General features: G+C 40.6%; 1 protein-coding gene across 1 annotated transcript in view; it reads left to right on the plus strand.

Annotated features, from left to right (window-relative positions):
- Positions 1–13: 13 nt before the first annotated feature.
- The window catches only part of RFNG (RFNG O-fucosylpeptide 3-beta-N-acetylglucosaminyltransferase), a gene marked incomplete at its 5' end in the record, with an annotated part of 34290 nt that continues 15623 nt past the window's right edge, over positions 14–18680 (plus strand). The window contains 6 exons of the mRNA XM_044673716.1: positions 14–253; positions 4831–4879; positions 5624–5726; positions 5961–6114; positions 6970–7058; positions 7186–7351. Coding sequence (XP_044529651.1) covers positions 14–253; positions 4831–4879; positions 5624–5726; positions 5961–6114; positions 6970–7058; positions 7186–7351 — 801 coding nt within the window. The remainder of the gene's footprint in view (positions 254–4830; positions 4880–5623; positions 5727–5960; positions 6115–6969; positions 7059–7185; positions 7352–18680) is intronic.

The following is an 18680-nucleotide window of genomic DNA, read 5'->3' on the forward strand; positions in this document are numbered from 1 at the left end:
GCCGCCCCGGCCGCCCCGGCCGCCCCCAACCTGCGCGCAGCCGCCCCGAGCCCAGCGGCCCCGGGAGGGGGGCGTGGCCCAGCCCCTGCAGGACGTGCTCCAGCGACTCCTGGGGGCGCCGGTAGCGCACCCCCGGGCGCCTGATAAGCTGGAGCCCAGGGACATCTTCATCGCAGTGAAGACCACTAAGAAGTATCATAAGTCTCGTTTGGAGCTGCTTTTCCGCACTTGGATCTCCCGGGCCCAGCAGCAGGTTGGACGGACCCCCTTCGCAAACCCCTTCCCGGATCTCCTCTTGACGGCCCGGCAGGATCTCTGAGGGAAAAGGGACCTCTGGGGGACCTGCACTCAGCGGGGTGCCTGGCACATAGTAAACCCTGCCTAAGGGCTTTTGACTTGGCTTAGGTGGCCCTCTCCCGGGGATAACTAGATTTGGAAGGAGGGACCTTAGAAGTTACCTAGGAGGTTAACCTATTAAGCCTGGCCCGTAATACGTGCTTCATGACTTGGCTTAGTTAGAGGCAACCTCTCCCTGAGGAAGGGGTAAACAGAATTTGAATTAGAAGGGATCTCAGAAATTAATTTAGGAATTCACCCAGTACTAAGCTTAACGCATAGTAGGCACTTCATAAATACTTCTTGACTTTTGGTGAACTTCTATCCGAGAAACAGGATCCTGAAGACCTCCAGAGAACCCCCATTTTCCTCTGGACAACTTGAATTCCTAATGCTCAACTGTCTCTTGCAGGCCAGATTGAGGTCCTCGGCTTCCCGGTTTATCTTTAGCAGAAACTGCCTTCAAAATGTGCTATTGTCAAGTCAACAGGCTTACTAGTGGCTGGTACTGTGCTAAGGGACCTGCTCTGAAGGAGCTCACATTGGAGAAACATAGATTAGAAAGTAATCTCCTAAGGGAGGCACTAACATTCAGAAAGACATGGAAAGGTTTCCTGCAGAAAGGAAGATTTGAGCTGACTCTAAAGGAAGCAGAAACAAATAGGGAGAACATTCCAGGCATTCTGAATGCTACTGAAAGATTGGGGTTAGGAGTGACTTAAAAGCTTTCACCTTGGCTCCTCTCAAATACACTTCATTTGACAAGTGAATAGAGAAGCCTCTTAAATGCTTAACATTGTTTGAGGACTAAAGGAGAGAAAAGAAGATGAGCAAGACATAGTCCCTCTAGGAGATGATGATAAAGTGTTCATAGCCAAGCAAACTAAGCTATTTACATGAGTGAATAGAATACAAATTGGGCTGTCATAAAGGCATTGGAGAAATGCTAAATTCCAAGAGATGAAAGCCTGTCTACCTGTGTGGAAAAGGGAAGATTTTATAGATAGAGGGGACTCGGAATCAGGAATACTTGGGTTCAGTTCTAGCCTCAGACCACTGGTGAGAGGAAGTGGGGGAAACAGGATGACATACTCACCCATTCATGTGATCCTGGGCAAGTTACTTGTTTGTCTTAATTTTCTCATCTGTAAAATGGTAATATGATAATAGCACCTAGCTTTCAGAGTTGATATGAGGATAACATGAAATAATGCTTGTAAAGTCCTTAGCACAGTGAACCTTGAAAAATGGGTAGGATTGTTAGTCAAAAATTGGAAAGAACATAGTATTCCTAAGCATAAGAAATAGCAAGAACACAGGCACAGGTATGGAGAGAAAGCAAATTTTGTTCAGGAAATGGCAAGTAGTCCTGATTGAATCATTCTGGTTTGTGAAAAAGAACATAGAAAGTGGATTTAGGCTGAATTGTGGAAAGTTTTTAAAATTTATTATTTTTATTTTAAAATATTTTTCCATGTTTCATGATTCATTTTCTTTTCCTCCCCCCTCCCAGAGCTGACAAGCAATTCCACTGGGTTGTACAAATGTTGTCACTTGATACCTATTTCCATATTATTCATTTTTGCTATAGAGCAATTTTTTAAAGCCTAAACCCCAAATCGCATACCCATATATACATGTGATAAGTGTTGTCATATGTTTTTTGCATTTCTACTCCCAAAGTTCTTTCTCTCAGTGTGGATAGCATTCTTTTACAATAAGTCCTTCAGGAGTGTCCTGGCTTGTTGCATTGTTTCTAGTAGCAAAGTCCATTACATTGGATTTTTTCCACAGAGTTTTACTTTTTGTAAATGTTCTGGTTCTGCTCATTTCACTCTGCATCACTTCATTGAGGTTCTCTTAAGTCCAGTCCAGTTGTTCCTATAGAAAGCCTCCAGATCATCAATCCTTACAGCACTATAGTTTTCCATCACCATCATATACCACAATTTGTTCAATCATTCCCCAGTCAAGGGACACCCCCTCATTTTCCAATTTTTTGCTACCACAAAGAGTGTGGCTATTTATGTTTTTGTATTTCCTTGGGGTACAAATGCAGCAGTAGTATTGCTGGATCAAAGGATATGCATTCTTTTAAAGCCCTTTGTGCATAATTCCAAATTGCCTTCCAGAAATGGCTGAACTAATTCACAACTCCCAGCAATGCATTTTGCCTGATTTTGCCACAACCCCTCCAACATTTATTATTTTCCTTTACTGTCATAGTGGCCAATCTGCTAGGTGTGAGGTGGTACCTGAGCATTGTTTTGATTAGCATTTCTCTAATTATGAGAGACTTAGAACACTTTTTCATGTGCTTATTGATAATTTTGATTTCTTTATCTGAAAATTGTCTATTCATGTCCTTTAACCATTTATCATCTGGGGAATGGCTTGATTTTTTGTAAAATGGCTTAGCTTTTTATAAATTTGAGAATTAGAAAAAGGAGACCTTTGTTATTAAAATTTTCTTCTCTATTTGTTGCTTCCCTTCTAGTCTTGGTTGCATTGGTTTTGTTTGTATAGAAACTTTTAAATTTAATATAATCAAAATTATTCATTTTACATTTTGTAGTGTTCTCTATCTTTTGCTTGGTCTTATTCCTCCCTTTCCCATAGATCTGACAGGTATACTATCCTATGTTCACCTAATTTGTTTATGATTTCTTTCTTTATATTTAAGTCATTTACCCACTCTGAGTTAATCTTGGTATAGGGTGTAAGATGTTGATCTAAGTCTAATTTCTCCCATAATGTTTTCCAGTTCTCCTAGTAGTTTTTGTCAAATAGTGGGTTCTTGTCCCAAAAGCTGGGATCTTTGGGTTTATCGAACACTATCTTGCTACTGTCATTTACCACAAGTCTATTCCATTGATCCACCCTTCTATTTCTAAGCCAGTACCATATAGTTTTGATGATCACTGCTTTATGGTATAGTTTGAAATCTGGTAAAGCAAGGTCCCCATCCTTCACATTTTTTTCATTATTTCCCTTGATATTCTTGATCTTTTGTTCTTCCAGGTGAACTTTGTAATAATTTTTGCTAATTCTATAAAAAAATGTTTTGGTAGTTTGCTAGATATAGAGCTGAATAAGTAAATTAATTTAGGTAGGATTGTCATTTTTATTGTATTAGCTTGACCTACCCATGATCAATTGATGTTTTTCCAATTATTTAGATCTAGTTTTATTTATGTGAAGAGTGTTTTGTAGTTATGTTCATATAATTCCTGAATTTGTCTTGGCAAGTAGATTCCCAGATATTTGGAAAGTCTTGAATGGTTAGGCTGGGGAGTTTGGCTAGGGTTGGGGGTAGGGTGTTGACTGTTTTTGAGCAGTAGAATCACCAGGCAAGTAGAATTGGTACAGTATGGAGGATGGATTGATGTCCCTCTGGGATCAGAGTTGATGGTTATTTTCTGGCCCCTTTCCACTATGAGGGGTTACACTGACAGAATGAAGGTGAAGATGTACTTATAACTTGGAGTTAGAAAACCTAGATTTTTTTGTTAAAGAGGCACTGTGATATAGTGGAAAGAGGAGTCTTAAGAACCTGAGTTTCAATCCCAGCTATGCAACTCCCTGTGTGACCTTGAGCGAGTCACCTAAACCTTCTAGGCCTCAGTTTCCTCATCTGTAAAATTAGGAGATTGAGCTAGATGACCTCCAAGGTCCCTTTCTGTTCCAAATCTTGTGAATAGTTATATCAGAGAAAAAATTATGTAGGCACACTATTCAAATTGGAATCGTTCCATCTGGCTTCATATTTTGGGAAATAGACTAAATAAATACTCTTAATTTACTAGTATAAAATTGTAATACAATTTAAAAGAAGAATACAGTTCCTTTCTTTAATGAAAACTCATTAATTTTCTGACCCTGTTCTCTATGAACCCAAGGGTATTTATTTATTCTTTCAGCACTGGTGGCTTTGTGCATCTTTCCATGGGCAATTTATTTCAGCAGAGATATAGTGGCTAAAACCTAGGAAAATGGTTCTGTGTATGCCAAGACTTTGGAATAACCTTGGAGCTGCCCCAGGCCAAAGACAAATCTGTGTCTTCTATTTATCTTTACTTCCAACAGGCCTGAGGACAGGTATCGGGAAAGGATATTTTACACATAGCTGGCATTAAGGATTGCTTTAAGATTTATTAGGTGTACTACTACATTATTATTATTGAAGCTCATGACACTCCATGAAGCATATATATTATAGGTAGCCCTATTTTACCAATGAGGACGTGAGGCTCAGACGGTTAATGTTGCCCAAAGTCACATATCTGGTGAATGGCAGAGGTAGGATTTGATTCTAAGTACATCAGTCTTTCCACTCTTGATACATTGACAAAAACACTGGCAAAGAAAAGGGCCAAATAAAGGGCAGGCCTTGGTAGGCTGCATGTGCAAACTGACATGGGTCAGTAAGCAGTATCTCAGAAAGTATCCCATTTTTTTTTTCAACTCTTGGGCCTAATTTTTTTTTTTCTCCAGACTTTCATCTTTACGGATGGTGAAGACCCAGAGTTACGCCTTCGAGCAGGTAATTAAGTTTCACATTGAATCCATCTGTACTGAATACTGGTATTACATCTGTCAGATTACATGGATAAGGGATATTTGGCTTCCTGTTGCTACCCAAGAACAAGCTTAACTCATTAGAATGGTGATTGGCCTCTATACAGGAGGAGTCTGAACCTGTTTTCATGACACCCGGCCCCAGGGTAGAGTCTCCTCTACTAAGGTCATCACTGTCTGAATAAATCACTAACTACAAAGACACCAGAACTAAAACATAAACTGGTATAGATTGTATTGAGCCCTGATATTTGGCTGGCTTCTAGAATACTGTATGAACTGGGAGAGTAGAACTAGGCAAAAGAATTTATCAAATAAGTCATGTTTTACTGGAACTCCCTGATTCTACTTCAGCTATATTTTCAATGTATACCTGTGGCTTTGGGGGTTGAGGGCCTTTGAAGATGAGGGAGGGAGTGGAAATGGTATTGTGGGTCAGGACTTATGATTTCATTGATGGATAATTTTCAGTATGCAGACTTCCTCTTTCATTCATGATGTAGATTGACAGCTTATTTGCATAAGATAGTCTTAGAGAGTCCCATTGGTTAAGTGACTTGCCAGGGTCATATGGGTAATCAAAGGTAGGATTTGAATCTAGGTCTTGATTCCAAGGCCAACCCTCTTAACTCCTCTACCAAACTGTCTCTCCTGGAATTAACTACTATTTTGCTTTCCCTCCCATTAACCCATCCTTTATTTTCTCCAGGAGATCATGTCATCAACACCAATTGTTCCTCCATGCATACACGACAAGCACTCTGTTGCAAAATGTCTGTAGAGTATGACAAGTTCATCGAGTCAGGAAGGAAGTACGTGAGTTGCCAAGCCAGAAAACTAGGTGGGAATCACTCAGAAAACCCCAGAAATCCCAAACAGCAGGTCACAAGACAGCTTGTTTTTATGGGCCACGTCCCCCAGCTCTCGTTCCTCCCCCAGCTCTTTCAGCTGCCAGAGCTCTGAACAGCTGGGCTCATTGAGGGTGCCAACAATAATGGTCTCTTCTATCCTACTTAATGGGGTTCTTTCCTTCTCATCCCTTGCAGATGGTTCTGCCATGTGGATGATGACAATTATGTGAACTCCAAAGGGCTCCTACAGCTGCTCTCTGGTTTCTCCCCAAGTCAAGATGTCTATGTGGGGCGACCTAGCCTGGACCACCCTATTGAGGCAGCTGACAGAGCCCAGGGAAGTGGAACTGTGAGTAGCTTGGAAACTTTTTTGGGGGAGGATCAGGGTGGGTGGTGGGGAGGGGAACAACTGAGAATTCAAGACTAGAAAGACAGAAATCTGAGAAATCACTTGCCTCTCAAACCTGTGTGACCTTGGACAAGTCATTTAACCCCCATGGGCTAGTTTCCTCTTTTGTAAAGTGAGGGAATTGGATTAATTGACCTCCAGGGTCCCTTTGAGCTCTAAATCTTTTATCTCTCATATGATTAGGCCCAGGAGGACTTCTAAAAGGTAGTGGAAATGGAAGAGTAGGAGTAGCAGCAGGAAGGTGAAGGCCGGGCAGGGATGTTCCAGGAAGCCGAAAGCCAAATGAAGACATCTCAGAGCAGCTAGATCTGAAAAAGAAGAGACCAAGAACCACTGATTGTCTGGAATTCCTGATGAAATTTTCTGGGGGGAGGCAAGTTTGGAGTAGAAGAGGAAGCTTGGGAGAGGCAAGGTGATATGGGGACCATTTTTCCCTGGACCCAGCGACCAGGTTCTCCAGAGCTTATATTTGTGTTTAAATAGAGCTTTGTAGTTTTATGAAGTACTTTTAAGTTCCTTTGAGGTAGGTAAAGTAGGTACTCCTGTCTACATTTTATCAATGAGAAAACTTAGGCTCAGAGGAATTATGTCTTACACAAGAGCTGGAATTTGAACCTGACTTCCAGTGTTCTTTCTACCCCACAATGTTCAAAGACCAGGAACTCCAGACAAAGGATAGGCTCTGGCAGATGAATCTGGTGAGGGGGAAGGGAGGGGTCTAATGGGCAAGTCTTAAGGAATGTAGCCTCTCACCCACCAGCCCTTGATGTTGGGTTCTCTCTGCTTACCTCCCAGGTGTCTACAGTCAAGTTCTGGTTTGCCACAGGAGGAGCTGGGTTCTGTATCAGCAGAGGTCTTGCCCTCAAAATGAGTCCTTGGGCCAGGTGAGTGGGAGCCTCTGGGCTTCCCAACTCCAAGCAGCCAGTTCCACAAGGTCTTGAAAAGTAGGTCAAGACAGGTGGGAAAGGCAGATCCAGGCATGTCCTAAGCAACCTCTCCCCTTCCTTGCAGCCTGGGCAACTTCATTAGCACTGCTGAGAAGGTCAGACTCCCTGATGACTGCACCATTGGGTATATCATCGAAGGACTGCTGCAGGTGAAACTGCTACATAGCACCCTCTTCCACTCCCATCTGGAGAACTTGCAGAGGCTGCCAGCTGATACCCTGCTCAGACAGGTACCACACCCAGCCCCTGTCACAGTTAGCTTTAGGGTTAACTTTCTTTTGAGTCTGTAGCCAGCACTCTGTCACCAGGGATCATGCTCCTTTGACATGACTCTCTTCCTTGGGTGCTCAAGTGTGTGTCTCTCTTCCCTCAACTTGGCCTTCAACTCTATAGAACTGACTCTTTAACTTCTGGAGAGGTCATCCCATGGACAAGTAAATTTGCTGCAGGTTATCCCCTTCCCTTCCATCTGTCTCTAAAAAATTACTCTTCTTTAAAACCCTTACCTTCTGTCTTAGAATCAATACTGTGTATTGGTTCCAAGGCAGAAGAGTGGCTAGGCAACTGGGATTAAGTGATTTGGCCAGGATCATGTAGCTGGGAAGTGTCTGAGGCCAGATTTGAACCTGTGGGACCTCCCTCTCTAGACCTGGTTCTCAATCCACTGAGCCAACCAGCTGTCCCCTCCACAACTACTCTTGAAGCTCACAAATCAGCTGTCACCCAAGAGCACACATATTTCGCTAATAGGCTTATGATTACTTTCTGGGCTAGAGAGTACTCAAAGATCAACACCCATATATATGTTTTACATATGAGGAAACGTAAGGCCAGGACTTGCCCAGGGTAACATAGTTAGTAAGTACCTGAAGCAAGATTTGAATCCCAAGTCTTCCTGATTGCAAGCCATGAACTCTATCCATGATAACACATTGCTTAACAGAACAGAACCATGGCCATAATGATATTCTTGATATAACTGAAGGGAGAAGGGAGAAAGATCAATTCAGTGAGTATTTATTAAATCATGCAAATTACTGTGCTAGGTATCTGGGATACAAAGACAAAACAAAAAGCAGTCCCTGATCTTTAAGAGCTTATACTCTAGTGAAATGATGTAATTTTTAAATAGACTAATATGATTTAAGGAGAGAGACTTCCTGGAGGAGGAGGCCCTTGAAAAGGGGATCTGGAAGAAAGTTAAGGATTCCAAGGAAAACTGAGGAGGGATTGTACTCCCAGTGTGGAGGCAGATCCCGAACAAAGCATGGAAGCAGGAGATGGAATACCATGTCCAGATAAGCAAATAGGGCCAGCCCAGCTAGAGGGAAGAGCCTGTGAAGGGGAAGAGCATAAAATAAACCTGGAAATAAGTGGACTATGAAGGGCTTTCAGTACCTAGCTAATGGTTTTTATCCTTGAGTCCCTAGAATTGAATTGGTGCTTTAGAAATATTTATTATCTGGGTAGTTATGTGGAAGATGGATTGTAGAAGGCAGAAAGTCCAATTAGGTGGTTCTCAACTGTAGTCCAGGCAGCTTAATGCAGAGCACCTCACAGGCTTTCCTTGGAGAGGCCAGTAAAAAGGTTACAGAGTTGATTTCATTATGCACCTACATGCAAGAAGAAACATTATTTCATGCCTTATCTTTCAGTGTTCATAATAAATACAAGTCATGCAGATTATAGGATCATAGATTTTGGACTGGAAGGGATCTTAGAGACCAACTAGTCTAAGCTCATTTTACAGAGAAGGAAATTGAGGCCTTGGGTCGGGTGTTATGTGACTTCACCAGGGTCACATAGGTAGTAAGGACACATTTATCAAGCCAGAATTTGAACCCAAGTCCTTGACTCTTCGAGGACTTGCTTTTACTTTAAGCAAAAACAAAACCTGTCCATAAAGAGCTTACACCTTATTGGGGGGAACCACATGTGTGTGCATAGGCATATATAAGGTAATTTTTTTTTTAAACCCTTAACTTCTGTGTATTGGCTCCTAGGTGGAAGAGTGGTAAGGGTGGGCAATGGGGGTCAAGTGACTTGCCCAGGGTCACACAGCTGGGAAGTGTCTGAGGCCAGATTTGAACCTAGGACCTCCTGTCTCTAGGCCTGACTCTCAATCCACTGAGCTACCCAGCTGCCCCCATATAAGGTAATTTTGAGGAAAGAAAGACTAGCAATTTGGGGGGGAACCAGGAAAATTTTCATGTAAAAAGGAGGTCATCTGAGGTGATTCGGGGGAGAGAGAACATTCAGAGGGACAATCAGTGAAAAGGTGTAGAGGTGGGTGATGGAGTATTTTATATATAGGAAACAGCAAGAAGGCTAGTTTTGCTAGACCTTAGGATCTGTTAAAGGGAATACTATGTAATAACACTAAAAGGGAGGTAGGTTGAAGCCAGGTTGTAAATCAATTATTAAACAATTATAGAGCACCTACTTTGTGCTAGGTCCTGAAAATACAAGGACAAAGAATGAAACAGTCCCTACTTAAAAGAAGTTTACATTCTAACAGCTCTAAATGCCAAATAGAAGTATTAATATTTGATCCTTGAGACAATAGGGAGCTCCTGGAGTTTGAGTGGGAAATGTGGATTTTAAAATTAATATTCAATAACTTTAAGTATTATATTTTATAAATTTGTATTAATAATGAACTAACATAAAAAAGCTAAGTAAAAAGGTACTAACCCAGACCACTCGCGAGAGCAAAAGAGGAACAAAAAAAGGAAGAGGGAGTAGTTAAAGAACCCACAAAACAATAACGTGACCACACAAATGTGGAGGTACAGGAGATATTAAAAGGAATTTTGGGAAATACTAAGGGACTTCTGGGGGATGAAGTCCAAGGTTCAAAATCTCCATTTATACAGAAAACAACTTGGTTAGGCCTCTGTTTTAGGAAAATTACATTGCACCTGTATGGATTGGATATGGATGGATCAGATATGGATGGATTAGAGTGGAGGCAGGGTTTTCCAATTAGGAGACTGTTGTAGGGTGGTGTCTAGGTGGGTAGAAAGAAGGGGGCAGAGATGACAGGCCCTGATAACAGATTAGATATGTGAGGTGGGCAAGAGAGGAATTGATGATTCCAAATTAGAGAACTTGGGGTGCTTGGAAGGATAGCAATGCCCTTAACAGAAACAGAGAAATTTAGGAAAGGGATGAGGTAAGGGAGGTTTTTAGGGCAGATAATAAACCATTTTGGAGACGTGGTATTTAAAATGCCTTTTGGGCAACCAGTTCAAAATATCTAATAGCCTGTTGGTGATGTGAGATTAGAGTTCATAAAGACAGAATATACTAATTTGGGAATCATCCATTTAGAGGTGGCAATTACACCCATGGGAGCTGATGAGATCACCAAATGAGAGAGTGTAAAGAGAGAAGATCAGGGCAGAGCCTGGGGGGTACCCCCACAGTTGGGGGTGGAAGGTGATTCAGGAAAGGAGCCTGAAAAGGAGGGGTCAGATGGGTAGAAGTGTAATGATGGAAGGAGCATCCCAAAAGCACAGAGAAGAGAAGAGGACAGTCATCAGTGCCAGATAGCACAAAATGGACAAGAAAGACTGAGAAAAAGCTATCAGATGTGGCAAACTGGAGATAGGCTGGAAATTGGGTTGCCAGGGACTCTTATATGTGAGGAAGTGCACTGCACCATAAGGCAAATTAAAAAACAAAACAAAACAAACAACCTTAGAAAGAACTACATGGGATAATGAACAGAATCAAGAGAACATTATACACAGCTATAGATTTAATACTTGAAGAATAACTCATAAATGTTACCTTCAGAGAATAAACTGAAAAATAGAAATATGAAAGACATTGTTTGTGCGCGCGCGTGTGTGTGTATCCGTATCTCTCAGATGATGTCAGCTATGCTGGAGGGGCTGGGAAACTTGTAAATAAATTCTATTAATTAAAAAAAAAGTGAGGAAGTTTTAGTCAGAGAGAGTAGACTTGAGGGGATAGAAGGAGGGTGGGGATGTGTATAGGCATCGGAGAATGAGCCAGGAGTAAATGTTTGTTGGAGGGAGAAGAGAAGGCTTTAGGGTTTGCCATGACATCTCTGGGTGGTTCAATGGAAAGATCATTGACTCTGGAGCCTCCAATTTGCTTAGCCCCACCTAAGTGGGATTGTCATTTACCTTAGGGTCTATTGTTCAGTCTGGGGCTAGCTAAGTTTGAAACTTAACCTCCTGTCTAACTCTCAGTGGAACAGAGAGGAATTTGGGGTCTCCAGCTTACAAGCTAACCCTAAAACTTGGGGTTCTTTTAGATTCCATGTTGACAAGGGATAAAGGGAGGATTCAAAATTGGTCTTCAGGACTCCAAGGGACTATACTTTTTCCACTGTACTACTAGGCTGCCTGATCTCCAATTTGATTAACTTTTCTTTTTTAGTACTTAGGAACTGCTACATGTTTTAAGCGCTGATAATGTTGTGGGGTACAATGGTGAACACCTGGGTTCAGGAAGGATACCTTTTGCAAGAATGCAAGACTCTGAAACTTAGCTTAAAAGTAAAAAGAGATTTATTAGTAAGATAGAATTTTTGACCAGCAAGACAGCATGAGTGGAACAACCCTGGGGGGTTGTTCCCAGAATGCTTCAGTTAAGAGTTTTTTATATTCTTTACAATAGTGAGTACATGATGCTGTGTGGAAGTGACTCTAGAGTGGTGAACACTCAGGCATTCAGTGGGGTATTTGGTCATCTGACCGGGGTCTGCCTGAAGACCCTCATATCTGTCCTCATAGGGGACAGATAGATGTGTGAGATACAGCCCAATGGTATCAAGGTGTAGCCTGGAGGTGCATCTCTATATCCATCTTAAACTAAAGGACAATTCAAAGATGATAATAATCTCAGGGTCTTATAGAAGTTATCAGATGTTCTTGGGTTAGGAGTTACAAGGACAGAAAGGAGCAAGGGAATTTCCCTGTTTTACAGTTTACCTGGGTTAAGGGGTACAATGCCCATACCAGTATATTAACTCTGAGATCATAATTGCTACTCCTGCTTTTAAAAAATTCTCCTGAAGCATGAGAAATTCTGTTCTAACCCCTCATTTGACCTTTGTTTCACTGTGTTTCTTGTAACATGCTATTGGATTCTGCTTTCAAAATGAACTAATCCCATTCAGGTTCCTTGTTATAATTGTTACCTTCTGAAAACCCCAAGTTTGCCCATTTCCCTTGGGAACTTGCCTTTAGGGGAAGTCCTAAACTGACTTTATCTTAAATGGAACTAGGGATCTCCAAGCTTCCTTTAAGTGTCCTGGATAAAAATAATAGAAATTCTCAAATCCTCAATTACCACTCTTTGTTTCCTTCTTTGTATCAGAGTTCCTTTCCCAAGAACACCACCAGATGGAAATCATCCTTTTTGTACCCATTGTAAGTTAGGCCACTCACATACCCTAGCCTCTAGCTACACTTCTTTCTCAAGCCTGCTTTTAAACTGTCAGTGTATGTTTGCTGTACTTAATTCTACAAAAAGGTATATAAATCCCAATTTCTATTGTTCTTTGGGGTGAAGTGGGATACTTCATAACATAAGTCCAGACACCCAGAAATTCAATAATTGGAACCATTATTTATTGGGACAGCCTTCCCTAGTGGAATCTGTACAGACTAACATTACAAGGCAACTTAAATAGGTTTACAAGATACAAGGCTATCCAGGTCTTATTTGTCAAGAAAAACCTCATCACAAACACAGGTAGTGATAAGTAGATAACATTCAGATCATTCAGAGGATATTTACTTTTCACATGTACCTAAACACTCATCCCTAGTTAGCTTATATGTTTACCTTGCATTCCATCTTGACCTATTTGTACTTCTCACTCATCCAAAGTTAGCTATGTCCCTTTGTTGTCCATAGGGGAATATGGACTCTGACCCACCACTTGCCTAGGTTGCTTGGCCTCCTAGAGGGATTAGGTCAGTTTCCTAAATAATGCAGGAATGGGTTAATCTACTTCAATTCTACTTTATTCTCTAACCTATTTCATTTATTCAGTTTACTTCATTCCCTCCTCTTCTTGTTCATAAGTCAAATCCTTGACTCATCAGATAAAGGAGAGTAATATGACCACAGGGCCAAAAGTTTAACAGCCTGAAGTCGCTGCTGGATATAGGATATGAGACAGTTGATCAGGCAGGATCCTATTAGAAAGGCATATTATTACTAATAAGAAGGGTCAGAGAAAAGGTTAAAATAACAGGTGGTAGGCTGAGCATTAGTCCATTCCCTCTCATGTATTCTCCCTCAGAGCAGAGCTAGTGGTTCCTGTGCAACCCCAGAATGACTGGCATAAAAACAGTAGGATTCTCCCAATGCCACCCAATGCTTAAAGAAAAGGAGGTCTAATCCTTGCCTATTTTGGAAAACCATTTCTGCCAGAGAGGACAATGATTTTTCCAAGAAATTGACAGAGGTTTCTAATTCACTAAGATCCAAATCAATCTGGTGAGAGAGACTGGAAATTCTGGTTTCCCTGAACCAGTGCAGCATTGTTTTAGGGCTGCAGTTCCTCTTATGCCCAGCCCTCCCAAAATTGGGATTAGAATGGGCACTCTACGATGCTAGACAAGGTCTGCCAGGTGTTCATCAGTCTTCATCCCTTTAAAATGTTCTCTACCTCCCTCTCCTGAATAATAGTAAACCTGGGGAATAATATGAACCAGGATGCAAATTACAGGGTTATCTCCAGCATCCTTTGTTCTTAAGGTATGAGGGGATAGACGTGAGGCCCTGGTACAGGCAAACCATGTACCAGGAGGGGCTTTCCAGTACCAAATCTCATAAGGGTCAGAGGTAGGTGCAGTGACAATGCTGACACCGTGAGGAGTAAGAAATAAACTACTGGGATCTGCCTCAGACTCCAGAAAAAAAATAATTGCCATTACCCTGTAGGTCCCCCAGGGTAAGAATCAGCTCATGTCCCTATTAAATTGGGTTTTGGCCTTAGCATTTGTGATTGAGGGGATATACAGAACATTTGGAGGGTTTGAGACTGAGAAGGGATTGCTCTCTCTGTTATTGCATTCAGGTGCCCAGGAGTGGGGATTGCCAGGATAGGAGCATTCAGTTTGGGTCCAGCAACAATGTCTCTGTTCAGTCCAACAGGCGAGGACAGTTATTTCTCCTCCACCAACCTACATTAGCTGAGTTCCTTGCTGGGATTCTGGCTTTCTTGAGGCCTGGGCTGAGGACAGAGGGGCTGGGCCGGATATTGTGAGCACAGAGCAAAGGGGAGAGGTTTGGAGGTACAGCAGTAGTGCTGGTCATGCAGTCCCCTTTTGGGCTGAGCAGTTTTGTCCTGCAAGACAAGCTTTATCAGGGTGCCCTGCCGATAGACAAGCATATAAATGAACTTTAACCAACATTAATCCCCAATTTGCACCGCCAACCAGCCCCCATATGAGCCTACAGGATCCCTCCAGCCCATTCCCAGGAGGCTCATTGTCCACACTTCAATTTCCCCTCTACTAGTAACTGAGTCAAACCTTTGACTTGGTGTCAGGTAAGGGTACATAGTGGGAGCAAAGGAATTTTTGCCTGAAAAACTTTTTCACTATGAGGGTACGATGTCCTATGCCATCTCCAGGGTACAAGGTCCCATGCCATCTCCCTCCTCCTCCAAATATCTAAGGGAAGAGGGCCAATGGTTTCAATCTTCTGTAGCTTCTTCAAGCTGATAAGGGGCGTAGAATCCCTGAGAAGAGGAGGAGGAGGAGGAGCTGTGGGCACAGGGTCTTCAGCAACATCTCTGCAGCGAATGCCAGGGTCCTGAAGGCTGGGAGATCAGAGACTGTTTCCCTAGACTGGCAGACAGGTCACAAGGGGGAGCATCCATTCATAAGGCAGAAGTATAGAATCCAGGACTGGGGCAAAAACTAGAACACCAGATATAAAGAGAGAAAAGTAGTACAATAGAAACTGATATTAAACATTAACATTTGGGTATCTTAACCAATAGATTTTATCTCCAGAAATCATCCTCTGACAGGAATTGATCCTTTTAGGAAATTTGATTCCTAAGTTGCTTGCAGAGATGGTATGTGATGTTTCTGTTAAAGAATATCCTTTTGCAAAGCTCACATTAATATGGCATCTATAAATACTTGAATAACAATATTTTATAGATAAACTTCTTTATCCCAGATTCTGGAGGAAATCCAGAAAGCTTTATATTTCTGGATATATATGGGTTATATTTCCAAGCTCAAGATCCAAACTTTAGTTGTGGTAAATTAAGGCTGCAGATACAAGTCATTTATTACTAAACTTCACCTACTTCTCAAAGTATGTTCCCTAACAATTTGATAATTTTCAATTATTAACCTAATAGGTTGTTTGGGGAAATGGAAACTTTAATTTTACAATTTGCATTAAGTGCTGATTATGGGAACTTGTCACAAAAGATAGGAAAAACATTTTCTCATGTGCCAAGGGACACATAGTGAGGGGGCTCCATGTACAGGCCAAAGCTGTCACTGGCTCATATCATCATTGTGTCACAAGGATTAGTAGCCTAGATGGTCAGAAGAGGTCCAGTCCAGGTTGAGCCCTAGGATTGCCTCTCTAACCATCACAGAACATTCTCTATCTTTTGCGTACTACATCACCAGTGGGTCCCAGAAGCCTTCTCCCTCCTTAAAAGACAAGTCTTACCCATTACAGCTCAGATAAATTTTGCTAAGCAGCAGTCTAGAAACAAATTTCCATACCCTCAAAAAAAGCCTTTCACATCCCTACAAGGCTGATCACTCAGTTATTCTTACTTTTTTTTGGCAATAATTAACATATCACACTTTAGTCACAAAACCTGAATTAAGGAACAGGAGTTAAAGTAGCTCCATAGTAAATATAAATCAGGGCTGTATTATCTCTTGAACCTAGGCCATCGAAAGGACTAAGACAAGACCATATAGGAATCACTTCCAGGTAACTTTCCAGAGAAATTCCAGAATCATTTGTGATTTTTCCAAAACCATATACATTAATTTTAGAAATTATCCCTAGGTCAAGAATCCAATTATAAGAGTAGAATATCTATCTATTCTCTTTCACCTCTCCTTCTCTCTCCTTCTCCCTCTCTCTTTTTCCCTCAAAACCCACTGCTTAAAAAGCAGAACACAACTTCCATTCACCCATCACAAATCTGCATACTCAAGACATTAGATCAATTCTCTCTTTCTTTTGTATTCAAGCACAAGATACCTCTTCACTTTCTCTGATTCTCTGTTACCATCATAAAAATAAACATACCATTTGGTATCCCTGCAAGTGCTAATCAATAACTCCCAAGAATTGAGACACTGTACCTTTAGCATAGTGCTCATCAATTATAAGTTTCAGATCATAGTACAAATTGGTAAACTGAGGTAACCACTGAGGATTGAACAAAATCTATGGTACAGTCAGGTTTACAATGAGCTTTTGCTTACCAAACAATACTTAAAGCACATGTTTTAGCAATAATTCACATAAAAGTCATACTTAAAAGGAATATCATAAAGCATGTAGTATCATAGGGTCTATTTCCAATTACAAGATTTGAAACCTTTTAAGCACTATAAACCTTAAAGCAAGCCTTTTGACAAGCAGGCTGCTTATCTATTTTCAAGACCAAGAAGTCAAATGTAATAATAAAGTTAGTCAACTTTAATACACTGAGATGAAAACCATTCAAAAAAAAAACCACACCATTTTTGGTCAGTTTAAACACTTAAACCTATTTTTTTCTTTAAATCTCCTATGATAAAAAGATAAATAAGGATGGAAAGCAGTCTTCTTGAGACTGTACTGCTAAAAAAACCTGTTTTACAAAATATCCATGGCTTTTTTTTAAAATCACCTTTTACTTGCTTGAACATCTCCTTAAAACCTCTGAAGTATACAATTAGAATATACTCATCTTTAAACTCTTTAAGATATACTTATGTACTGTGTTGCTATATCAGTACCTAAATATTAATGTGGAACAATTATAAGTTCTTCTTTCTCCTTCCTGTGTTCAAGGAAGGGGTTAATAGCTTGTGAGCAATTTATCCTAAGGCTGCCCGGCTTGATTTAGGTTTTTATGACTTAACAACCTTGTCTCTTATCTCTCTTTAACAAGTGAGATCACCTCAATTTAAAATTTTGCATGTATCAAAATCTCCTTAATAAATTCTCTACAAATTTTAGTTTGAACTCCACAACTTCCAAATAACTTTAAGTCCTTTAGTAATCTTTCAGTATGTAAAACAACTGAATTTCAAAGCCATTTACTCTTATTCCTTTCAAACCTCTGTTTAAAATAGAATAGAACCTCCCATTTAGTTTCCTTTTACCTCAAAACATTGCTACATAAATGATTAAATTCCATCAATATTATTCTGATTTACCATTTGTTATATCTATTTTGCACTAGAATTCACACCTATTATTTCTTTATCCGTTACTCTTATTTCCTCTGGCTTCTCCTCCTTTACCATTATTGCAAAAAGAGGAAAGGTACTATATTTAATTGCATTTAATCCTCCTATTAGATTCCTGGGCTGATCAAATTTTCCTTGTTAATTTCATACAGTTTGCACATCATATATCCTTAACCTATTCAGGTGGAGAACTTAATTCTCTTTATAGCCTAAATGCAAACATATTTTGTATTCATTCATCATTACTTTCTAGCAATTTGAGTCTAAATACATGTTAATCTCTAGATCAAGAATTCCTTCTTATACATTGTACACATTTTTTTTTTTTTAACCCTTGTACTTCGGTGTATTGTCTCATAGGTGGAAGAGTGGTAAGGGTGGGCAATGGGGGTCAAGTGACTTGCCCAGGGTCACACAGCTGGGAAGTGGCTGAGGCCGGGTTTGAACCTAGGACCTCCCGTCTCTAGGCCTAGCTCTCACTCCACTGAGCTACCCAGCTGCCCTATTGTACACATTTTTAAAAACAGTTCATACAACCCTAGTCAAATACAACACTGTTTAGAAATTCCATCTTTTGCAAAATACCAAATTCTTAGGACCTGTATTATTAAAACCCATGCACAGATTAACCACTTTAAAAACTTCTTGTGTGTCATATGATTACTTGTTGCTAGTTCTGACAGCACACACATTAAAATAACATCTCATTTGAAAAATCCCAGGTTTAAATTCTAGAATAAGTTCTCAATAACAACATTACAACTTTTTCTGAATGACTTTTACAACTACTAAGTAGCCAGTACAATTTTGGTACTTACAGAATAAACATTCCTTCTCTATGTCAGGCTGGTTATTATTCACTTTTAGATAATTCTCAAATTCACTGAAACCATTAAACAAACTTCTAACCATGAGTTTTTGTGCTCAATAAAATCTGGCTAACATTTCACTTTTAACTGACAAACAGTTACCACAATAAATAAAATTACATTGTACCTTATCAAAATCATTGGTAAGGGGCAGCTGGGTAGCTCAGTGGAGTGAGAGTCAGGCCTAGAGACAGGAGGTCCTAGGTTCAAACCCGGCCTCAGCCACTTCCCAGCTGTGTGACCCT

The sequence above is a fragment of the Gracilinanus agilis genome, chromosome 4 (genome assembly GCF_016433145.1).
Source record: "Gracilinanus agilis isolate LMUSP501 chromosome 4, AgileGrace, whole genome shotgun sequence".
Lineage (NCBI taxonomy): Eukaryota > Metazoa > Chordata > Mammalia > Didelphimorphia > Didelphidae > Gracilinanus > Gracilinanus agilis.